The sequence below is a fragment of the Eleutherodactylus coqui genome, chromosome 7 (assembly GCF_035609145.1).
Source record: "Eleutherodactylus coqui strain aEleCoq1 chromosome 7, aEleCoq1.hap1, whole genome shotgun sequence".
NCBI classification, from domain to species: domain Eukaryota; kingdom Metazoa; phylum Chordata; class Amphibia; order Anura; family Eleutherodactylidae; genus Eleutherodactylus; species Eleutherodactylus coqui.
In genome coordinates, this window is record NC_089843.1 from 48,222,682 (window position 1) to 48,248,989 (window position 26,308).

The window sequence follows — 26,308 nt, forward strand, 5'->3', positions numbered from 1 at the left end:
AGCAGAGAGATTTACCCTTTCTGCCCTCAACAGGTCTTTCTTCTCTTAAATATCTCTCGGCCTAAATATGACACCGAAGTAATCTAGAACTCTTCCACTCGGCTTTGATCCAATCACCCAGAATTGTCACGAAAAAAATTATTTTCTAGAAAAATGGCCTTTTTAAAGTACAGGGTCAATATACATTGACATGTGGTATAGATTGGAGGTGGCCTTTTGGAGAGGTCAACCTTTATGGCCCATATCACACCATTATATAGCATCATTTTTTTAAGTCATGTTATTACATTTTTCCTGCATATTTCATTTATTAAAAATGTTGAATCGACTTTTAGTTGATTGATAGATAGATCAACTTTCTGATAGTGAGAGTGATCAATGAGTGGAACAAGTTGCCACGGGAGGTGGTGAGTTCTCCTTCAATGGAAGTTTTCAAACAGAGGCTGGACAGACATCTGTCTGGGATGATTTAGTGATCCTGCACTGAGCAGGGGGTTGGACCCGATGACCCTGGAGGTCCCTTCCAACTTTACCATTCTGTGATTCTGTGAAGTCATTTAAGAGTCTTGAGTGAGAATAGCTATGATGTATGCAATAGGGGGAATGTCATACATGTCAATAATGGCATAGCAATAGGTAGTGTAGTGGTTGTAGCCACAGGCCATTATTTTCTTTGGTTTGGTAGTCCACAAGTCTAAAACATAACGGATAAATTCTATAAGGTATAATGTCACCACATATGATGGAACGTGACTTCATGAGGTGGTAGGAGCCATCAGTGGATCTTTGTTAATATCCATAAATGAGGTCTTCAAAACTTATCAGTATGGTCACCATTGAGTAGACCCATACAGGATGTCTTGATGTCTTGGTAACATGATGACTTGTTGAGGTTTCTAGATGATACAGTGTGATTGGTTGCCGGCCAGTACACGTGTGACTATAGCAGGATGTTGTACATGATTTACACGGAATCAGCTGCAGGCAGCTTACACCCAAGTGTTCTGCAAAGATGAAGCAGCTAGGATTGACAGGGTCCTGCATAACACGTTGCTTCTTTCTCATCAGTTTTTATGTCACAGGTAAGCAGGTGGCGGAGGGGAGATAAGATGATAAGAAATCTAGGACGGAATTGTGATATCACTTATTCTACTGACTCATGCAAGGTTTGAGTTAAACCATTTCTACATAGAACTATATGATAGAACATGATATATAACTAATATACAAGTTATATTGTAATAATGATCACAAATGGTATTGCTGGGCAAAAACGGGTCATAAAAAGGGGTCATAGGAGACTTCGGAGACAATTGATGGTGCTTATTTTCTCTATCTTACAAGTCTGGATTCTTGTCTAATCAACCCTCATAGCGATTAAACAACCATTTCACTTGGTGTATATAGTTTCTACATGATAAGTACAATCCTTTTGTTTTCTTAATGGGATCAAGGGGACTGATGGTCTTGTTGTGTTAGGACAGCAAGAACTCTGGGCAATCACTTCACTGGTGAGAATTGTACAGTGATGATGGCCTAAAGATGGGCACAAGTCTTAGTGACCATTTAGTTGTAGACTATCTATCTTTCTATATATCTATCTAAAAATCATTTTTTGAGAAAACCAATCCCCATCTGAGCTGACTTTTTTTTTCAATGAATTTACAACTTTCCCAGATTTTCTGTATATTGGTTCTATTTTTTGAGAGAGCTAATCCTCTAAAAGACATTTGCCCTGCAATTTGGGGTAGTCAGACAACGCTATTTCACTTCTACATATCTATCTGTTTGTAGATAGATCGATCGATCGATCCTGTCATTTCGACATACTATATTTGCACTTTTAATTTTACATTTTCTTAACCAAAATGATACTTGCCGTTTTTGCCATAACTTCAGACCTGTGTCTTGTCATCGGACAGGAGCTGATAATTTTAATTAGTTTGTTCATCGTCAATACCGGACTTATAAAACTAAATTATATAGATGTCACTCACGTTCTCTTACTGCTAGAAGAACATATATTCTAATCATAGATATATGAGAGATATTTTTGAAATTCGAAAGAATATCAACCGCTTTACAATTATGTCAGAGAAGCCGTAGACAAGGAATTAGAACTGTTTACCATGTGTATCCTGGTGAAGGGTGGCAATGTATTGGTTACTGACAGTTTATAGAAAAAATCTCAAATATTTTATTAATTTGTCAAAATAAAAAAAAATGTTAAATAAGAAAGATGTGCAGAATTTCTAGATTTTTAAAAATAATTTTTAGTTAACTATAGAGAATGTGCTGCATCAGAAGTGCTCTAGAATTGGGAAGGAAATTTAATCTTGTTTTCGCATCTGTTTGTAAAATGAAACAGAAATTGAATTGTAGACATGAGCTCGTTAGTTACCTCTTCTATTCATCAGGGAGGAAAGAAATATTTCGTGTTTTTTATCTTAATAATTAATACCAGTTTTTTAAATTTTCAAGCAAAAAAAATAAAGCAGATTCATGGCATCATGTCATTAGAGCCCATCGCCTCCTACAATAGGCCTTCCTAATGGAATTGGGCTAGCCTCATTCTGAAATTCCTTGGAAAGAATTGGTGCCTTCTTGTGGCCTTCAGAGCCGCATCTTCAAAATTGTTTAAATAATGAAAATAAATGTAGCTTTTAATAAAAACTTTAACATAAATACTCCGATATTTTAAGGATTTTGTTATTAGGTATTTATGTATTTTAGAATGTAAGTAATTAATTGATATAGCCCTTCCACCCCTCCCACACACATATTTAATGCTATTTACTAATAACATACTAAAAAACTAATATATATTTATAACTAATATTCAGTAATAATGAAAACAATTTACAAAATCTGTAAATTAATAAATAAAATGATAGAAAGAGTGCAATAAATGATCCCAGCACCCCGCGTCTTACGTCACAATCCTCTGCATCGCTTCTTTAATATTTGTCAAAAGTTTGGAGCAAAAATGTAGCATAAAATATGTCCTTTTTTCTGTTTAGCCACAATACCAACCATAACTGGGCAAGTGATATTTTTAATGTAACTTTAGATATAATGTAGACTACATGATTAGGAAACATAGATATAAATGTGCCATTCTTAATGTAACTGTTTGGGAGCTCTTTTTTATCTTGACATTTCTGTTTTCTTCCATCATTTGACAGTACGGTGGCCCAGAAGGAGCTGAACCATTTTTAGTAGGGCCTTTCGAGCTTGTTGTGACCCAAACAATGTGAGCGACTAATAGCGAGCACTTATATCAATCATGAGCTTGTCTATCATGACAAACCTATAGCTCAGTGGTGATATAATTTTATGTTTATACTATCATGGCAAATATCAATATTTGGCTAAAAAGTATGATATTGGGCAACTTACTTATAAATCCCTACAAAATTTTGCTACAATTTGTCATGGGAAAAATCTTCGGATTCTATCCAGATATTCGCTCTAAGGCCGCTTTCATACAAACATGTTTTATCTCCAGATTTGGTCCTTGTTTCACAGACTGTAATATGGAGCTAATGTGAATCTATGTATCTAGGCACATGGTCATATTTTTCACCGCGATTCTTTAAAAATGTCGCTTGACCTATTTTTTCCATTTTTGCCTCTATATGTCTATTGTTCTTTATTGGTCAAATACGATCCAGTATTAGTCCAGCACACAAATAAAATATATGGAAGCAAATACTGAGGAAAATACGGTTGTAATATCATCTATGACTTGTCGCTAATACGGATAAACTCGTCTGAAACCGGCCTAACACTAATTTATAACATATATACAGAGGTCCGTGTAGCGTCTTCCATTTCATATTACGGTAATATTCTCTTCCAGAGGCTTCTAGGGGAGAATATATTGGTGCATGGAGGCAGTTTATGACAGCATATAGAGTACCTATGGCTCCAAAGTATGAAAGTGTAGGACTCTGTGTATTGCAGTACTGGATGCTTGCATACACAGTCAATGACAAGGAAAGCAGAGAAGCCTTGGAAATGTTGAATAGCTAAATCCTGCCATGAGAGACCATAGTCTTAGGGCACATTCGGGGGACAGACACAGGGAGTGACATTTTCGCAGTGGCTTCTACCCTATGGCGAGGAAGGGGGGGGGGGAGTTGCCTTCCTCTGGATTAACATTGGGGGTAATAGGCTGAACTGGATGGACATATGTCTTTTTTCGGCCTTACATACTACGTTACTATTTGTTGCAGATTTTGGCTCAGACTTGCACAAAATTCACCCCACTTGTTCTAAGGGGTGGACTCCGTGGTGAAACTCTACAGCATCAAATTGGCACGCTATGGATTTCAAATTTGCACTGCGGGTCTATTCAGCTGCAGATTTTACTGAGATTGTTTCTGTAGCCTGTGGATGGGACTTGTTAATTCATATAAATTGGCAAAATCAGAGCAGATCCCAGAGAAGAGCTCAACAGATGACATTAATATAGTAGAGAAGACCTCTGGATAGGACTCCATTTATACTGATTGAACATGGACTAATTGTACAGCTCTACAGATGTTTGCTTTAACAGTACTTGGCAGGTTCCATTTTTGCAACAGTTTGTGGTGTTACTTTGCAAAAATAAGAAAATATTCATATTTACAAAAGAAACTGCAAAAATGGTAGGAAAGCTGCAGCAAAAAACAGCCTTGCATACTGCAAAGCAAGGACCCTCTGCAAGGGCACAGATTCCCAAAGTTCTGTAATAGGCACTACATGTACCGCCATATGGTGCCTTTGAAAGGGAAATACATCTGACATGCAACAGAACATGTCAGATGTCTGTTTAAGAATCTGTAAAACTCATTATATGGTAGAGTTGGACGGGATCTCCAGGGTCATCGAGGAGGGATCCATAATATGCATGAGATTTAATAAGGGAATGGAGTTCGAGTAAAGGGGGTAAGCAGAGCAGATGCTCCTTCTGTGGACAGATGACAACCAATCTGGGTCAGAAGTAACTCTGTAACAAAAGATCAAAAAAAGCAAAATGAAAACTGCAGTAAACACATAACAAAAGCGCAAAGAAACAGCTGTGGTGAAAATGAGGATACCTGATGGGAGAAGATCGGCATCAACCAGCAGGCAGAAGTACAACATATACATTATATCTCCACGCTCACTCAGCATTTTATATTTAGTTCTTGATAATTTTATGAAAACCGGTGGAGTTATTCCTTTATCAGTTTAGGTTCATTTTGGCTATTTAGGGTGATTTCCTGCACAGCTGTTTTCTTTATGGTGCATTCACACATTGCAGAAATGCTGCAGCGGATCCAGAGGTTAGAGTTACGGCACAATTACACCCGCAATCTCCAGCGCTGTTTCCCCTCTACATGTGAACGGGATTTGCTTTACTTGCATTCACTTTGATGGGAAAGTCTCCGCATGTGGTAACGCATTCATATGGTCGCTTTTCATGTAGGTTTTTAAGCCAGAAGGGAATTCCAAAGTAAAGGGAAACAAAGTAAAGACTTCTCCCCCTGATGGATCCACTTCTGGCTTGTAGTTCCAATAGTAAAACGCTTTAAAAATGGATCACACTCGCATGCTACTCGCTTGGCATGCCAGTGCGATCTGTTTTTGGTAAACACCCATGAAAAATTAATGGGTGATTCTTGAACACCAACGGCCCAAAGATAGGGCAGGCAGCACTTTTTTAAACTCAGGGCTTAAACAGACGAACATGTTTGCGCACATTTTTTCAAGCGTGAAACTCACGCCTGCAAGCAAAGTAAACCCATTGATTTCAAAGGGCTCATTCTCATGACCTGTATGTTACACAGCAAGCTGTCATAGAAGTAAGTCTAAGGCAGGCTAAAAAAAAAAACAAGGGGATGGGTGTGACACTGCGCGCAACCATTGTTTATGCGCAAATCTACTTCATTGCGGCAAGTGTATTAGATATCAGTCCGAGTGAAAAATTGCATGCGTGAATAAACTTATTCAATTGAATGGGTTCTTTTCTGTGCAACTTCTATCCATCTTGGAATCGGACAAAACTCACACAGGAACATCACCCATATCAATTCCCCCCCAAGCCCTCGGTCAGACAAGCAATTTCTTTTCAGCGCATGAATAGGCGTGCTTAAAAGGCATCTCTATTAGAACCAATGCTTTCCAATAAAAGCATTCCCATGTATGTTTTTTAGAGGCGCTAAATAATCACACCTGTAAAAGGTAGGACATGCGAGTGCAAATTCACACTTTCACGCAATTTTTCTACACGCGATGCACAATTATTTTAAGCACACCTATTTGTGCACTAAAAAAATCCCTTGTCTGACCGAGGCCTAAAGGACATTTCCACCCAGATATGGTTTGTCATCGGCTGCAGACGGCATCTATAAATATGTAATTAAGAGGAACTTATTTTTCAAAAATGCCATTTTTATAGTTCCAGAAATTTGGGAAATTCTGTCCTGGAATTTAAGTTTTTGTGCATTTAAGATATTTAAAAGACATTTTCACACTGGAACAATTTTTACTTGATTTAAAATGGTATACATGCTGTAAAGGGCAATTAAAAAAGGAATATTAAGACTAGAGATGAGCGACCATACTCGCTAAGGGCAATTCCTCGAGCGAGCATTGCCCTTAGCAGGTACCTGCCCGCTTGAGAGAAAAGGTTCGGCTGCCGTCGTGGGTGACAGGTGAGTTGCGGCAGTGAGCAGGGGGAGCGGGGGGGGGGGGCAGAGGGAGAGAGAGATCTCCCCTCCGTTCCTCCCTGCTCTCCCCCGCCGCTCCCTGCCCGCCGCCGGCAGCCGAACCTTTTCTCTCGAGCGGGTAGGTACTCGGTAAGGGCAATGCTCGCTCAAACAATTGCCCTTAGCGAGTATGCTCGCTCATCACTAATTAAGAGCATACAGCCAGTTTCACACGAGCATATTACATGCACATTTATGTGTTCATGTAATGGATCCGTGTCCCAGTCCAACCACGGGTCTACTGACTCAAACTTACAGCATCATAGATTCTTCTGATACTCTGAGCTCGGATCCCGATAACATATACCAAGAAACCCTTGTTTGACGATAGCATAATAAGGCCTCAGTCAGACGGGCGTTTTTTCGCGCGTTTTGCGCATGCGCATGCGTTTCACGCGTATATAGAACCAATAGTTCGCTATGATATCGGTCACATGTCCGCTTTTGCGAAAAATTATAGGACACGACGATTCGCAAATCGCGCCTATCTGCGTTCGCCGTTTTATGTGCGCACCAAAATCATTTTTTTCGCCGGTCAGACGAAGTTTCATGCGCATTTTGATGCGCACGGCGATTTTTATCCAGTCAGACGGGCGTTTTGCAGCGACGATAAACGCGGGTAGGTGCAGATTTTTCCCGCGATTTTTCGCCTCCGGTCACGCGATTTGCGCATGCGCATCCGACATGCGATGCGCAAAAAGCGCGAAAAAACGCCCGTCTGACTGAGGCCTAAAACGTAACTTTTATTTCACCAATATAAACAAATTAGCCCAAAGTGGGAAACTACATTGACCCTAGATCCCAAGCTGCCTATATGGAGCACCCGCCCTGATAAAAGCGACCCTGGTCAAGTACCTTTTTCTAGAAAGGAAGAAATATCAGAAAGGGGGTAGTATCTCTGACTGGTTGTAGCACAGAAAAACAAAGAGTACACAAACAGAAAAGCTGTAATATCCTTCCCGCTAATAAACTAACACCTATCAAGATATCATCTTCTAACTTGTTTCCCCTGTAGATATTTACAGATCAATCAGGGAATATAATAAACATTAAGCAGGCAGGGAGGATATATCAATCATTTATCCAAGTAGGATGATATGAACAAATGTTTAACCTGTAACATTCGACAATGATTGCACACAAATAGACCTTTTCTGTCTGATCTGCGACGGAACCTCTGAACGGAGGTTCCAGCACAGACGTGAAAGCAACCTAATATAACAAGGAGTTTCTGATAAAGTGCATGCATAACAGTATATAGGTTTTACAGACTCACCACCCACCAATACCAGGGCTGGTCCATCCCAATTTAAAGGAGAGCTATCACTGTGAGCTCGGATCAGTAGTCCTGCATGGGGCACGATACCTGCACCCGTAGTACGCTTGTGTGAAAACAGCCAAAGGGCCAATTCACATGGCCGTATATAGCGACTTGTGCTGACCATGTATACAATAAACAGCACACGGCACCATAATAACCTTTAAATGAACAATTTTCACAAGACCATTGGTCACTGCAAGTCCTATTTTTGCCGATTTTTATGGACAAGAGTAGGACATGCAACGTCCGGTGGCCATGAAGATCCCACAACAACAGACGAGATGTCCGTGTTCTCTCCCGTGCCAGTTCCTCTAGGGTTTCTAGGACGCAACTCACATATGGCTGTATGAAACTTGGCTTAAGGTACATGGAGACTTTTTGTAGCGTAGCGTTCCAGTGACTAATGAGTGATAGCTGCAGTCCACCGGAGTCACGGGCAACACAATATTCTTGTGAACTTCAACTAGTTGGAAAGTCGCACTCATGCAGCCTCAGCTAAGTCTGATAGAACATTATGTTCAATTAAAAAAAAAACGCACACATTAAACTCCAGTTGTATTTTATTGGAAAAAGACGACAGTCTTTTTGCAGAATGTTCAGACCTTGTAGTAAAGTCCTGGCCTGATGTTTTTTAGCAACATACTTATTAAAGCAACAGCAATGTTTTTATAGAAGAGTTTCTGGACTCAAATTAGATCATTGAATGTATGTGTCCATTCAGCAACACTACGTGGTATTATATGATGACGCGAATCGTCTGGGGAGATTAAAAATAATCATGACCATTCAGGAGAAAGTCTATCCAAAGATTACTCTGGAGTCTAAACCAATACAGTAATGTTTTTGGTTTAGATGTTGATGAGTTATGATTGTTAATATACATATATATATAGAAATGACAATTGACTTATATGGGACCTTTTTCTATTTCTCCATCTATATATAACATACATCAATATGCCTGTAATATACTATGAAGACAATACATGTTTATTATCAAGCTGGGTTCTCATTTTACTGACTACTCGGAAGGATGGAAGGCTGAGTCAACCTTGAGCCGGCTAACTGAACCATGCAGTGATTAAAAGTGTAACCTTGAGGTTGTGAGTGAGAGCTTAGGACTTCATTCTGCTGCCTTAACACTTTGCACCACACATGAGTCCACTTAAAGAATGGGGAGTTTTATATGAAAGTTTTACCATTGTATTTGAGGCACAGGCAATATTCCTGTGTGTAAACCAATTATACAAAAATGTTGAAATATCTCTGTCTGCATGTTTTTTGATCTGATGAAAAAGACAACAAAAAAAGAGTTAAAAAAAACAAACAACAGCAGTGTTTGCCAATTCTTGGCCCACCACCAACACTCAGACCATGACCAGAACAAACTACCACATTGGGCAACCAACGTTCATACCATATATTGTTTTTTATTGTTATGTTTCAATTTAGGGCCTAATAACATACAAGTGTATTAAGTTAGAGAGCAAACCGAGTGATACATGTTTAGAATAAACGTTTCTGATGACCAATCATAGAAGGCCTATAAAAATATTGGAAATAGAATATAAGAAAAACAAAATGGAAGTAGATCGAAAAGGAGAGAAATATTGCAATAAACAAACCTAAATTGACCTTGGCCAATGCCAATGACCATATACAGTATGCATATGAACAGCAATAATCAGCACTGCTAAATGCATCAAACAGAGCTCTACCTCTTTCCAGGACCTAATATACTGGGGCTTCATCGCTCTGAGCCCAGTGAAGCTCTGTTCACATCATGTTGTGCTGTTTCTTTCAGTGCATACACTGGCCAATATAAATCCCAATGTATAACACTGTATACCATATAGGCGGACTGTATAAGAAAGCTTAGCAGGCGTATAATTGTCATGAGGATGCCAAAAAGTAGTTTTTATGGAATCCAACAGGTCTATAAGGTTCTATGGAGTTGTTCCGTATACACTGAACATGCTTACCGATACTGGTGTGAAGAAGTCCAAAGTTGGTTTTAGTGATTTTATATTGCACATGGTCACACTTGGAACAACCGGCAATTTTTTTTAGATATTGGAAGGATCTAGGACTTTTGATAGTTAGTCCCTGAGCGTGTTCTCTCCGTATAATTATTCTTCTCTAGGTGATGGCTAACTCGTATAACCTAAAGTGAAGGTTCAACAAGACATCTTAAAATAGATCAACAGTTAAATGCCCCAATTCCACCAGTTTCTTGTCCAACCTGCATATTACTGTAATACAGCTCAGGAGATACATGGTGGACCCTTCTGAGGCTCATTGGGGATAAAAACTCCAAGGGGTCTAATTCTTGCTGTCCCCATTGAAAAGGCCTTAAATATTTGATTGTTAACAGGTCTTGTCACAATCAGCGGGATTTGCCAACACACTTCTTGGCGTAGGTGATTACTGTAACTAGAAAGAACCCTTTCCTTTATTGATGGCTGATTGCCTTTTTTCCACTCATAAAGAATGTCCTCTAAACCTTTCTACAAAAATAAATCATGAACCAGTTCTTTGTACTCACCACAAATATTTCTAAATGTCTATACATTCCCCCCCCCCCCCCCCCCAAGGTGTCTTATTGTAAGGGAAACCTCCCATGCCATTTAATTAATAATCTACAGATGCCACCAAATTGAGTTTAAATCTTAATGCGTTAAGAGAAAATCAAAAGTCTGATAGATGACAGCACTCCGTCGTAAAGGACTACAGTAAACATCCCCCCAAAAAAATATGGGGGACTCACCTGGTGGGATCGGTCTGCCAAATAAGGACAAACTGTCACACCTATAGTCCTGGAGGGCCTTGAACCATCACTAATAAATCAATTGTTCATTCCGTTCACCAAGGGACATCCACAATGCAGAGCGCTTTGGTCCACTGCAAAAGTCCTTGTTGACTTTGATCACAGAGCAATGTAGAGCGTAAAAGGCTTCATATTCCAGCGCTCACAGGTGAGGATGGTGATGGTGGAATATAGGAATAAATTGTTACAAAAGCACAACTTATGTGGTGTACTGCGGCAATCATATGGCTGTTTGCTGCTGACCTTATTAGTGCTGTCCGTCTGCATCTCTGCTGAGGTTGTGCCATGTTGCTAGGTCCTCCGTACACACCGCTTGGTTCTTGGCCAGGACATGCATGTTTTGACAGTATGGTTCACTGTGGCAATGCAGTGGTTAACTCTCCTTGGTTTTCAGTCTCTGTTGCCACAGTGCTATCTAATGAACTTATTAACTGCTTTATTTGAATTTTGGGACTTCAGTCATATCTTACCTGAGTATCGATGAAGTTGTTCCTAGGTCTGGTCCTGTAAACTGCTAAACCAGGTGGCCTTCTATTACCCAGCTTTATCTGGCCTCTTACCTGCACAGCCATGCTACATCATTCTGCTACTTTCCTGGCTCTGCTACATCGTCTTCTACGTGCCTGGCTCTGCTGCATCACCACCAAGCCTTGTCTGACTGTCTGTGCTCCTGGACACTCTGTAGTCACCCATCTGATAGCGGTTCCAAGGATCCACAAAACAGCACCTGAGGCAGGTGACATTACAGCTTACTTCACAAAGGAGTAGTGAACAGCCCCCCCCCCCCCCCCAAAAAAAAATAAATAAATAAACCACAGGTTCGCTTATCAAGTGTCGAATTCCATTCACCAATAAACATGTACAATGGGCTTCAAAGTTGCAGGAGACCCTGGCTTTGTTATAATAATAAGATGAAACTATGTGAAGCGCAGTTGGACCCCAATACCATACGGCAGTATCGTGTAACTGTAGAAATAGTACCAGAGGCAATCAGTTACTAGATTTCCAGATATTTCTTCAGTGTTCAATCTATAACATCAATGCATCAAGTGCAGGAAGCTGTACAATGGCACACAGAGGCCCATGTAGCTCTGTACTAAGAAGCCACAGGCACACTGAATGCTGTCATACCAAGCTTCATGTATGGAGTCATTCTCACATAGGAGGAATGCTTCCAGGATAGAATACCTCCATATCCACGAAGCCTCCGAGTAAAATCAAAGGCATACAGAGGTACATTAAAGGCCCAGTGACCCTCTATTTAGTCCATATTGTTTATATTAAACAGTAACACAGTAAGGAGGGGAGCTGGTGGGGCATGTGCCCCAGGTGCTGGACGTTAGTGAGGGCACAAACTGATTTTTTGCCCTAGGTGAAGATAAGCCCAGCTATGTCTCTGTCATAAAAGGCCCAGAGTATATAATGGTAATATGGATCTAGCATGCAGTAAAGATGGCTGCTTAAAGGGGCTATATCACCATTTTTTAAATTAATTTAAACCCCTTAGAGAAACAAGTTACATTTCTCTAATTTGTTTTTATTTTCTGACTGTTGTCTGTACATGACTGTGGCAGCTGCCATCTTGCCTGATCTGCATTAAGCAGCATTTAGAGATATTCAGACAAGCTTTACAGCAGCTTCATGGGCCATTCACACAATGGACAGGAGCTGCCCCCTTGATCTGTTTGGCAGACTGTTCGAGGCTGGTTCTGTGACAGAAAGTCTTTAACTATTTTTATACGACAAGGCTAATCTCCTAGATCATGACAGAAGACAGAATGCATAGCTGGGTCTTCACAGGGAACCCTCGCTATTATTCACCATGAGTCATATATATTACATGACATACTTGAAGCAGAACTTGGGGCTTCCATCCAAGTGGGAGTCAGAGGGAACACAGATCTCCCCACAGCAATGACTAACACCGAGCACTGAGCTCTCACTTTCTGTAATTGTCATCAAGGTTTATTTCAATTTCATTATATTAACATCTTAAAGGGAATGTAACACTTACGGTATATATATTACTAATTAAAAGCAGACAGTGAAACATTTCTATTCTGCTTTTATTTTCTGCTTGTAGATTTGTTTTTATGCTATATCTGTATATGACTATGGAGCGGGCCATTTAACAGCATTTAGAGATGCTTTACAGCAGCCTCAGACTATAGACACAGTGGACAGGACTTGACCCATTGACTTGTATAGGAGACTGTTCTAAGCATGTGCTGTGACCTATGTATAGGTCACTGTGCAGGGAGGGAGAGGAGGTTAGCTGTGACATCATCTATTGTGAATACTGGATCTTGTGTTATCCATATATGTGTTTATATTGCATTTTGCCTGTAATGATAATGAGATGTTTGATGTAAAGTTTACTCCACAGAACAGGAAATATTAGACTATTATTAAGCTTAGTGGTCAGCGTAAAAAAAAAGCAGGATATTAGAGTTTTTCGAAATATACATTGTGGCATCGACATTTGAAAAAACACCAAAAACCTTTAAAAAATATGTTTAACATAAAAACAATTAATACAATAGGTTATTTTCTGATGACACCTTCCTTTGACAACCACCTATGTTATGTGAAGGGCCTCTAAGATACTTTATGCCTTTATTTGTATTTTATTATTTTTTTCTTACGGCTCCTCAGAATAGTGGCTACAGCATGTTTTGATGAGAAAAAACATAAAGTACGATAAAAATATTCTGATCACGCAGGTAATAATTTTAATATAAATTCCAATAAATAAAATAAAACAGAATAAAAAAATGAAATAAAAAAATAACAAATGAAAAAAAAGTCTGTGGTGCCATATTGTTACATGGCTGCATTGTCCTAGCAATGGTAGAGTAGGAATTTGGACAGTAGGGTGCTTCTACAAAGGATCATTCCTGTGAATTGAGGCGAGGTGAGCCAGGGATCATTCCGGCCCACCCACCTTCATTCATAGTAAACAGGCCATCATTCATAGATGAACAACTGCCTTTTTACATAGGACCATTCGTGGTTCATTTTTTAGGCAATATAAACTGAATGAATTATCGTTCATCATTCAGCATTCAGTCTGTGCCTGTTTTTACACTGAATGACAATTGTTCAGATTCTTGCTGATCACAGGAGTCCAAACGATTTGTCAGCCCATGTTAAAGGGTCCTTAGTGCATTAGACCAACTAGTCTTTCCAGTCGCCATACTTGATGCCCTCCGGTAATGGGCCGGGTGAGTCATGAGTCTTAAAGGACTTGCCTTATTTGGACAACATCTTCTCATACATCCACCTTAAATGTACTACAGATTGGGAACCTTGGTTTAGCATCTGAAGAACTAAAACAAGGATGTTGCTCACTACTCATATGCCCCCAGCTACAATTATGAAGTTTCGCTAGTGCTACCTATGGTTTGAGGATGGGTAGATGCTTGAACAAGTATTCGTGTCAGATGACCATTAGTGTCTGTGCCGAGTTAGCAGTGTATGGACCATTACACTTGGCTTGTCCTTCATGTTCTTTATGTCTTCTCTCTTCATGTAGGGGCTAATGCATTCTCCGTGAAGTTAAGCCAGGCTCCAGCATCTATGATCCAATTAATTGATCAAACGGTAGAAATTTCTTGTACTATCAAGGACGTCTCCATGGATAAACTGAGACTTTACTGGTATAGAAAGACCGAGAAGAATGAAGACACAGAGTTTATTATTAGTTCAACGGGCCAAATTGAAAAATTTTTCTATGGCACCAACATAATCCAGAAGAAGTTCACAATAAAAAGAGTTGCCTTCAAAGGTGACTTTATCCTGAATATAACCAACCTGGATCATTCCGACAATGGCATCTACTACTGCATGGTAGGAGAATCACTCAAGTTCGCATTTGGAAATGGGACAAAACTAACTGTCGGTGAGTGTTTTATAGTGTTGAGGCCCAGACAGATCTGTTGATAGATCAGATCATTAATAGTTGGAATTGTCCAAGCATCAGTGCTGCATTGATAGGTCCCCAGACCTCTAACTCTTACAGAGGTTCTTCACTTTGAACAGTCCGGACTTGTTAGAAGAGTCCCTTAACGTAGTTGATCACTAAATGTCTCCCTTCTGGGACCCCTAGTGATCAGCTTTGATCTTTGGGGCAACCTGGCAGTTAGTATTCAATTTCCCTGCAGAACCACCACAGGAGAAATTAAGAATTACATAGTGCACATTCAAATCAGTGGATTGTCTGTGTAATGCAGAACAGAACAGAGTTTAGGACATTTTCTTAAAAGAAACTTCATCTACATATTTGGAGGCTCCAATATCTTTTAATCACTTATATAATGAATTGCAATGTATTATGCCTGTCAACCAGGCATGGCCCAAAAGCCCCCATACACATTAGAGTTGGGTCATCTGAACCTGGCAACAACAATGAAACCGGACGACTCTCTGATGTGTATGGGGAGAGGTTCAACTTTTTGCCGAAGATAAGGTAGAGGCAAAGAAGGTCAAGGACAATGAATTTAAACCTTTGTCAAACGTTCAAGTTGAGCCGGGTGAGTCGGGGGAAACAGCTGTTGATGAAGGATCATTCGTCCGACAGTTGTTGAAGGTTCATGGAGGCCCTAATAGAGAGCCATGGCAGACCTGGGGGCCTTTGTTAGACACCACTGCAACCTATTGACATCCAACTATTACATCGCAAGGATGTCGATAAAGTGGCAGAGAGAACCCCCTATCTGTTTGACATTTTAAAATATTGCAATCACTGCATATATGGTGTTAAATATATCTAGCTATATTTCAGTCTACCCCATATATATTTCGTATTTAACTATCTATCTATCTATGTCATATCTATCTATCTATCCCATATCTATCTATGTCATATCTATCTATCTATCTATCTATCTCATATCTATCTATCTATCTATCTATCTATCTCATATCTATCTATCTATCCCATATCTATCTATCTATCAATCACTCTCATATCTATCTATCTATCTCCTATCTATCTATCTATCTATCTATCTATCTCATATCTATCTATCTATCTCATATCTATCTATCTATCTATCTATCCCATATCTATCTATCTATCTATCTATCTATCTATCTATCTATCTATCTATCACTCTCATATCTATCTATCTATCTATCCATCTCATATCTATCTATATCTATCCATCTCATATCTATCTATCTATCTATCTATCTATCTATCCATCTCATGTCTATCTCATATCTATCTATATATCTCATATCTATCTATGTATCTATCTATCTATCTCATATCTATCTATCTATCTATCTATCTATCTATCTATCTCCTATCTATCTATCTATCTCCTATCTATCTATCTATCTATCTCCTATCTATCTATCTATCTATCTATCTATCTATCTATCTATCTATCTATCTATCTATCTATCTATCTCCTATCTATCTATCTATCTATCTATCTGTCTATCTATCTATCTATCTCATATCTATCTATCTATCTATCTCCTATCTATCTATCTATCTATCTATCTATCTATCTCTCTATCTCCTATCTATCTATCTATCTATCTATCTATCTATCTATCTATCTATCTGTCTATCTATCTTTCCTCAGTGGTTTTCTGTGACACGGTCATATGATAGTATCTTCCCAAGTCCCTTTGCCTGTATTTGTACCCTGCCAGCACAGTCACAATTTCTTAACTGTATTTTGGTTTATCCTGCAGTTGACTCTCTACCTACAACTGTGAAGCCAACAACAACGAAGCCGCCATGTAAATGCAAGAAACTGAAAATTCCAAAGACATCTTTACCAGGTAAATGATATAACTGAATAGACAGAGGATACTCTTGCTTGTATTTTGCTTCTGCAGCCACCGGTCAATGATGAAAGTGCCCAGTGGGTGTTCCAAATACGTCCCTTTCTTGGTGTTTGTGGGGACCCTGGCAATCAGTGTTCTACATGTCCTACCGGCAAAATGGAAAATGACCCCTGCAGGATATTCCCAGTGCCATCCAAGCCCTTATGTCGCTCTTGTTCCACTAGTGCTTTTGTCCCGTTGCGGCATCATATACCATTACAATAAGGCCTCATTCACACGATTGTATATATTCAGCTATTAAGCTGCGTCCAAAAATTGGGCAAAAAACTCAACAATCTGAAGCCTTGGATTCCAATGCATTCATTTAGATGAGCAATTTTGGGCAGTGTAAAAAAACGCTCCGGCAAAAATAGTACATTGATGACCGTTTTCGGTCGCCGATATTATACGCTGCCATACAAAAATATCTTGTCCTATCTTTTGCCAAGATATGCTGGCTGTTTTCATAGACTTCAATGGAAGTTGAAAAAAAAGTGAGGGTGAGGGAGTTGAGCTGCGTCCAACGCTGGGAAAAGAAGATGGCTGCCTCTATTTAAGCATCATTAGTCATTCCGAGGATTTCTGCCAATCGAGGGATTTCCGTACTGCAGCATATTTTTTTGCTGATATGCTGCTGCCACCCGTCTGAGCGGCAGAAAATACATGGCTAAAGACCAGGACTCGATCGTGGCTATTCTTCATTTATGCAATTTTTCAGCACGTGTGGCCAAACAGAAAAATACGGTCCTGTGAAAGAGGCCTAAGCCATATGTAGAATACTAGGAGGATCAGTATTCAAAAATGTAGTATGTCCTATTTTGGTGCATATGACACATGTAATATGCCCTTCGGGGCTTCTACAGATGTGCATGTTTTTTCTCGTTTTTGCACGGAAAAATCTTGCGGAGAATAGAGCCCGTGGGCGCAAAAAGGTAGGACCTGCTCCTTTTTTTAACGTACTTGGTCACCAAAGAGCCCCATAGAGGTCTACGGGAGGTGCGCAAACACCCAAATCCGCACACGTGGGTATGTACTAAACGCTGTGCACACCCGCGATCATCGACATCTTGTTAGGCTAACTAGCCATTTAAATCAGGGCGGGGTGATTCCCTTGCCTGTGTGAATGAGCGGTGTCTGCGCAAATACTATTTTGGAGGCCCACATACAAAATACACACATTCTCTCCACAAAAAATGCGCAGGAGCGAGTGTAATGCGAAACTCGTTCATCTGTCGAAGCCCTTATAGTATATGGGTGCGGAAAATACACTGTGAATATTCATGATTCATGGGTATTTGCTGCGTATTAGGCCAACTTCACATTGCATATTTATGCACACATTTGCACTGCATATGTGCGCGAAGGGTGTTGCATTTTTATTTGCGTCTTTGCATATTTTACTGTATCATTTACCGTAATCACCATAATTAATTTTTTCCTTGTGTCTAGGTGTGAACTGCAGCCCGGTGATCTGGGCCCCTCTCGCAGGATTGGCCCTCCTTCTCCTGATAGGCTTATACCTGCTGGCCTCTCATACATACCGTAGGTATCCTCTGTCCATATCCATGCAATATGCATAGAAATGTATCACTGATCACATACTGAAATCCCCACCATTTGAAGATCCTAGGGCTTAAATGCAAAAGTGACCACTGGGGGCTCCACCTATGAAGATACAAGCTCACATTCAGCCATACGTGACTATGTAACACTGTAAACGGGGTGAAACTGGAAGAGACTCACTTGCTCACCTGCAAAGTTAGTGTTGCACTGTAAAGTACTATGAGGACAGATGATGATGTATAGCATTGTACTGTACTACTTTTGCCATAAACCCATGCAGACGGGCACCCCTGGCATGCTGTAGTACAATTGGCTGATGTACCATTGTCTCAAGAGTGTCACCATTCCTGTGCTGGTTGCTGACATTGTTCATAGTTGTCATCTTGCAAGAGGACGAGGTGGCAGTCAACGGGGGCCATTATATTATACCTCACATTGAGTTGATGGTGGTCCAAGATGCATCCATTTTTGTAGATTGTGTGAATTGTAGACTGGAACTGTGTTAAAAGGGACCACATTCTGTGTAATGGCAAGTGTTGTTGATGTGCAAGTTTTAGGGCTGGGCAAGGTAACTCTGCAAACAGGTAGTGGCTTATGTGCCATAGAGAGCTACAGAGATGCCAGGGTGTCATTGAAAAGAAGCTGGCACAACCCTGTGAACAACCCCTAGGTGCGGCATAGTTTGACAGGGAGACTCCTCCCTTAAACCCATAGCAGCACGGAAGGTTTGGGTAAAAGCAGTCAGCCATCTTGGGTGCAACCTGCCCATTAGGCTTTAAAAGAGACTGTACAAACTGCAACTGTTCCTCTGTTAGAGAGACTGTTCCCACTAAGTGTGAGAGCAACCATCAAGTTGTGTACTTTTTCTAGAGACCGTAACCATTATGCTTGTGTACCATTTAATGTGACTGTAACAGGTAAGAATGTTGTGCCTCTATTTTCAACCCTATATTGGATCCATATTTAATCCACATATAGTAACTGACTCCCTTCAGCCACACGGGGCAGAAGCAGCCCCCAATTCTGCTCTCATGTAAAGCCCCTGAGCTCTCCTTTGATCACCAGATGTTCTAAAATTAACCCTTTCACTGCTCTAAACCACCGAAGATCCTGACATCAACCCTTCTGCTCATCTAGACCATCTGAGACACCAACATAATCCCCTTCCCTGCCCCAAACCCCAATGGACCCTGACTTTTAAGTACCTTAAACTACGAGATATACTGACATAAACCCCTGTACTGTCCCAAACCACCAGTGTGCCTAACATCATCCCCTTCACTTTCCTAAACTACTAGGCATGCTGACATTATTCCCTTCACTTCCATAGATCACCAGGTATACTGACAATAACCCTTTCACTGATCTAGACCACTAGCAATGCTTGAAGATATCTCTTTGTTGCCATAGACCACTAGAGATGTCACCCTTAACCCCTGCACTGCCCTAGACCACTAGGAAAAATGCATTAACCCCATTTACCCATTGCCATAGACCTGGGTAATATTATTTACATGGATGCTATGTGGGTCTGGCTAAACTCTACGCATGTAGCTTGTGGAAGGAAATATGGAAAGAGGTGATGCAGAATTACATATATATCATCTTTACACATAGATGGCCCTGCACAGCATTCATGCTGAGAATCTGGGGATTCTTCATTCCAAAATAATTATTGCTTTGTATGTACTAGGCCTCATAGCCAGGGGGCGCTATAGTACTGGTATCTAGCAATTGAAGTGACATACTGGTGTACAGTTGGGCGGTATAAATATATATGCCTTATTGATTGTGTGACTCTCTAATAACACCTATATTCTGTGTTGCAGGTGTGTACAGGAGGACATACATGTACTTCAGAAAGCAGTAAGTGTCTCTGTGTTTGTGGTGACAACTTGTAGGGAGATACAGTAGATCTGATAACTGTGTACAAAACCACAGGAGACCACACAACAGCGACAACAAACACCTCGTATACAACCTGCTGCGTTACATGGGGTACTGATATCATCTGCTCTCTGGTATCAGATCATTGGGGTCCCCACACACAATCCTCGTATTTCTCTGTGATCATCCTGGAATTAAAGGGTATTCCATATTTCATTTTATTAGTTAAGGCACTTATTTCGCTATAACCCAGGAAACCATACAATATTCTTATATAGATCAGCTTATAGCCAATGAGGTCCGTTCGGCGCAGTTTCATTCATGAGATGGAACCGTTCAGCCACGAGGATTGCCCTTGCCTGATTCCCTGATGTGAAAACACCCTAAAATGATGTAGAATAATGAAAACATAATGTGTAAATACAAGCAAAATAAATATGTATCCTACATGATGAACAAACAAGAAAAACCAATAACCGAATTGCTGTATTTTGTTCATCCTAGCTTCCACAAAATGGAACAAGAAGTGATAAAAAAAAGTCAGATGTACCCTAAAATGGTATCAATAGAACTCGCCCTGCATCTAACAAGCCCTGGCACAGCTCAGCGGACTGAAAAATACAAATCATACAGGTCTTGGAAGGCAGAGGCACGAGGCACGAGGCACTTCAGTTTCTACCGCGTTTCCCCCGAAAATAAGACAGTGTCTTATATTAATTTTTGTTCAAAAAGATTTAACCTTTTTACATGTATAGCTGCCTGGACACTATTTAAATTGACTTTTTTAATTAACTGTTAGCAGGGCTTAGTTTTGGAGTAGGGCTTATATTTCAAGCATCCTCAAAAAGCCTGAAAAATCATTTTGCATCCTCAAAAATTCTGGAAAATCATGCTATGTCCTATTTTCAGGGTATGTCTTATTTTCAGGGAAACAGGGTAGGAAGGCGTGTTATTGGGCAAAAGTAGTTGAACATTAAAAAATCTATAGAGCTTTAGTATCGCCATAATTGTACGGACCCCAGAATGACGCTAACATGTGTTTATGCCACACGGCACAGAGTTTAAAACGTTAAAAAAATATTGTGGGAGTGCTGTTTTTTTCCATGCCCACCCAAGAGCTCATCAATAAGTTCAGCAATAAGTATCACAAAGTTGTGGCAAGGAAAATTACAACTTGTCCTGTGAAAAAAACCAAGTCGGCGTACCGCTACATCGAAGGGCAGATTAAAAAGGTATGGCTTTCATGTGGAGATTAAAAGGTGAAAAAAAAATCCCTGTCCTTAAAAGGGTTATTCCCAAATTGGCCAAAGGTGGCGGCAGTGGGAATGCCTCTCTTACGAGGACGCCAGGAGTGTGGAAACAAGTGTAACTGTGCGGCGCTGTTTCCGTAACTCCCATACACTTCTATGGGAGATGCAGAAACAGCGTAAGGCCTCCTTCACACGGACATCATTTTAACTCAAAATAGACGCGTCAGAAAATCGTGTCTAAAAGAACCAGCGGTTTCCTACGGGGTCCATTAGACAAATGATTTTTGATATGCCAAAAAAATTGCCAATATTTCTTTGCGTCAAAAGATAGGACTTGTCCTATCTGCTGACAACACAATGCAGGAGACTCTGTAGACTCCTATGGGAGTCTATGGGAGCCGGCCAGCAAAAGGAGGGGGAGGAAGTTTAGCAAACGGGGAGCGCAGCTTAGCAATGACAGGTGCTTCTAGTTGAGGCATTTAAATGTTATTTAAATAGTTCTGCCAACTGAGGAGTTTGGCGGCTGTGACGTTATTTCACCGCAGCCAGGCATGTGAATGGATGATAAAGTCACGTTTAAATGGAGTGTTAAAATGAGGTTCGTGTGAAAGAGGCCTAAGACACACTGCTTGGACATCTCATTGAATAGCTGTGATTGGTTCATCGTGTGCTGCAGTGATTGGCTGACCGCAGCGCTTGAGAACCAGTCAGAGCCAGCGCTTTTTGAAATCCCTGAACAGAAAGCGCTGGCTGAAGGCAAAAAACAAGTGTGCCGGAGCCACGGAGATGAAGTGCAGCGGAGAGGACAGTGCCTGTTAGGTGATGTATTTTTGGGGGTGGGATTTATGCAACTAGGGCTTATTTTCAGGGTATGGCTTATATTTCAACCCCTCCCAAAAAAATCCCAGCAAAAGAGCGCTTCAAAGCTGTGCGACTTTGTAACCACAAGAAATCGCGATATCGCTGCAATTTTCTCACGGGGATATCGCTGTCGCCCATGAGAGGCTTCTTCAAGCTGGGAATCGCAATATCGCCGCAAGAAAATGGGAACTTTTTTTCCTGCGATTTGGGAGGGAAAAAACGCAAAACATAGAAAGATAGAGCATGCCACGATTTTTTTATTCTCGCAACATTGCATGAGTGAAAACATTGCAAATGCGAAGGAAACCATTGTAAAGCATGGGTTTCATAATCCTGCGTATTCACTCTCTCTCGCATCGCGCGAAAACTGTGTGATTTTATCACCAGTGTGCAGGCGCCCTACGGACAAGAGCCACAGTCTTAGGGGGTCTATATTACATTAACATTTCTTTCACATTGAATATACATAATTGATCAGTGTCCTGTGTTGGGTTTTCGGATTGTCGCTAACGTGCTGCGCTAGATAATTTCGCACGTAAGTTATCTATTCTGCGGAACTAGAACTCTGTATAAAACATGAAACTCATCATAATTGGCGCCGGCTACGGCAGCCGCTACGGCTCTGGATTGGTTCCTAGAAGCTTCTTCTCAGGCGACTCATAGTATAAAGTAACCACATATATCGCTGGCACTCGCCATGTCTCATCTACCTGCCGCGGGAGGGACCTGCCCTGAACCCACAGATCTTATCAGAAAGCAGACTTCCTTGCCACAAAGTAGATTTTTCTTTCTTATGTGAAAGGATGGTTAAGGGGAGGAAAAGGAAGACATTCTGCCTCGTTTTTTGTAGACTGCAATTATTATTTTTTTTTCCAATTCCCCCTCAATATATGCTAAATCTTCTAACACATCTCACCCTTAGGTCTCAGACAGACCAGCGCATGCGCAAATACGCTCGCAGTATACATTATGCTTAAAAATAAATAGAACCATTATTTTAAACCAAATAGTGAAGACATCTTAAAAACTAAACTTAAGAAAAGCATTTTTTAACCCCTTAGTGACGGCCAATACGCCTTTTTACTGGCCTTACTGATAGGCTTTAAACCTGCACATACAACTGTGGGAGCTGTTTGCAGAGCCCAGCATGTGGGCTGAGCTTTGCACACAGCTGCATTGTTCTTGTTGGGGCTGCCAGCAGAATACAATGTAATCTCCAGACTCCCATGAAAAACACAGCATGCGGTCTGTTGAGAGATACTTTATCTCTCTGCAGCTGAACCATAGATTTTAAGCTCACCTTAAAATCATTGTTCAGACAAAAACGACACGATGGTAGCATTTACATGCAACGATTATCCCTCATTTGCAGTCGTTTGAACGAAATTTGAGCAATAATCGTTGCATATAAATGGGCCTTTACAGGGAGACAAGTACTTATACTGATCAATGTAAGAGGCCCGTTGAAAACAAAAATTTGCATAGCTAATTGTTTAGTTGATTAATTCCTTATTCTTCATGTCTTCACAGTTCTCCGAAGTAAAAAAAACATTGAATGCACCATAAATCACGAAGATGTAAAGAAGACAATTGTCACAATATGGACCCCAGAGAGGATAATGATATGTAAATATATGTAAATATGTGGAACTTTTTGTAAATCAGAGACAATCTTCCTATCTGAAGTCCTTATAATCTTCTCATCTTGCTCTTTCCAATCGATGGATCCATGGACTCTTCCGGACTGATATTCTTTAGTTTAGCTATCCACTCATGGGGACACATGTAGAATAAAGCTTTTAACATTAACATTGGCAACTTGATGAATGATGATGACTTGAACAGAGGAACCAATTCGGAAACATCCAGATGGCCAATCTTTAATTACTTAACGAGAAAACTTGAGAAGTGGCAGCATGAAAGGTGCATAGAACAATCCTTGTAGTAAATGGACATTTATATGCTCCAGATCATGGACATATTGCTCTGTTTCATCAGTTAGCGGCTTGAGAAAGACCAATGTGGTCGAAACGTTGCCTTTTACCTAATAATGAAACATTATAAATGTCCATTTAATACAAGGATTGTTCTATGCACCTTTCATGCTGCCACCTCTCAAGTTTTTTCGTAAAATTATTGATAGGGGTTGCAGGTTCATGACCCCGAAGGTGTCCATATCAACGTGAAATGAAATAAAGCAAAAACTTTTTTCCCCTTCCCAAGGAAGGTATGTTATGGGGATTAATTGTGTGCTGCTGGAAATTACTATTCATTTGACAGATGGCCAATCAACATCTCAGTTCTCATTCAATAAAGGCATCTTACAAAAATCCTTGGTCTGTGCCACTGAAACCATCTATTTACCCCCATTGTGTATCTATTTGAGGATGTATGTGGTGTCGTTAGCAATTCTTATCTTTTTTTTTAACTTCCTTTTTGTACTCCTAAAAAAATGTCTCCGACTGTTACAAAAAATTCTTATATTCTGACTAGAGATGAGTGAGTATACTCGCTAAGGCACATTACTCGAGCGAGTAGTGCCTTAGCCGAGTATCTCCCCGCTCGTCTCTAAAGATTCGGGGGCCGGCGCGGGTCACAGGTGAGTTGCGGCGGGGAGCAGGGGGGGAGAGAGGGAGAGAGAGATCTCCCCTCCATTCCTCCCCGCTCTCCCCCGCCGCTCCCCGCCCCCTCCCCGAATCTTTAGAGACTAGCGGGGAGATACTCGGCTAAGGCACTACTCACTCGAGTAATCTGCCTTAGTGAGTATACTCGCTCATCTCTAATTCTGACCTTTTAAATTCAGCACTGTCAGCCACCAGGTTCAGTCTCTTTTATTGTTGTCATTGTACGGTGCCACGTGACTTTGGTGGCCAATCACTGGTCACGTTGGTGATGTCATTATGAACAACACATCATCAGTATGACATGACAACAAGAAATGGCACAGAGCCAGTAAACAGGGATCGTAGTGAATATGCTGTCTATTTAGAGAGCCCATTTTTATACATCCAATTAGGGAATTCTGAGTTAATACAGGGGAATGGATCGTCTATTTAGGATCCTCATCTCTTGGCCAGAGAGAAAGTAGTTACGAAGAACATCTGTTTATGGAGGACCTGTCCTGACTTGCATTACACAGACTACCCACTCATTTGAAAGGGGACTGAGTAATGCTTAATTTTTCCATGCTGGAAATGTGCAACTTGAACTGTCTGGTTTCCCCACAAATAAAAGCTGAATCCCAGCAGACAGACAATATTTGGTCAGCTTGTTGTCAATTAACCCTTCTAAAAAATAGAGATTATCCAATGTGGAGAATTCCTTTAAGGGGGTTTGTCCCGTGATTTAAAGTTGCTTCTCAACCGTTCTGTCCTTCCTAGCTGCTGAACAGGACATGTGACTGCTGCAACCAATCACTGACTACAGACGGTCAATGCTGTGGCCCTGATTGGTTGTAGCAGTCACATGTCCTACTCAGAAGCAACGAGGAAGGACAGAGAAGCTCTAAAGCAATTTTAAGTCAGAGGAAAATAAGCAAGTATATTATAAATATATGTTAACATTTGGAAACATTGGATCTATGTTTTAGAGGTTAGAAGCCAATTAATATCCCAAGTTTAATTTCTGCAAAAACAAATTCAGCATTTCATTTCCAGGATTTATAGCTCCATGTTATTGACATTTAATGATGTGATTTGTTGATGGACCCATTTACAGGACCGAAGCAGGATAATTGTTATATTGTATATTTGTTGTGGTTTTATTTAAAGAAGCAAATAAAATTGTAAAATCAGATACTTTCAGACGAATGTTATATGAATACCGCATGCTTCTGTATATAATCTGTGCTTTATATGTGTAAAATCATTACTAAAAAAGGGGACCACCTCAGACAGTCCTGTTAATGAGAGATATTCTTTCAAGACCATTGACAATAAGTTGTCAGCAGACCATTTTCCCAGCAGAGGTCACGTTAAGCATGGTATTATAGTAGTTATATTCTTGTACATAGGGGGCA

General features: G+C 40.4%; 1 protein-coding gene across 1 annotated transcript; it reads left to right on the forward strand.

The window, feature by feature from the left end:
• The first annotated feature begins 1,012 nt into the window (after positions 1-1,012).
• Positions 1,013-24,156, forward strand: CD8B (CD8 subunit beta). The gene is made up of 6 exons (XM_066574781.1): positions 1,013-1,082; positions 14,421-14,786; positions 16,595-16,684; positions 18,179-18,271; positions 20,122-20,158; positions 23,821-24,156. Exons 1-6 carry the CDS (start codon positions 1,013-1,015, stop codon positions 23,831-23,833), a joined length of 669 nt encoding a protein of 222 aa, XP_066430878.1. The 3' UTR covers positions 23,834-24,156.
• Positions 24,157-26,308: the final 2,152 nt, after the last annotated feature.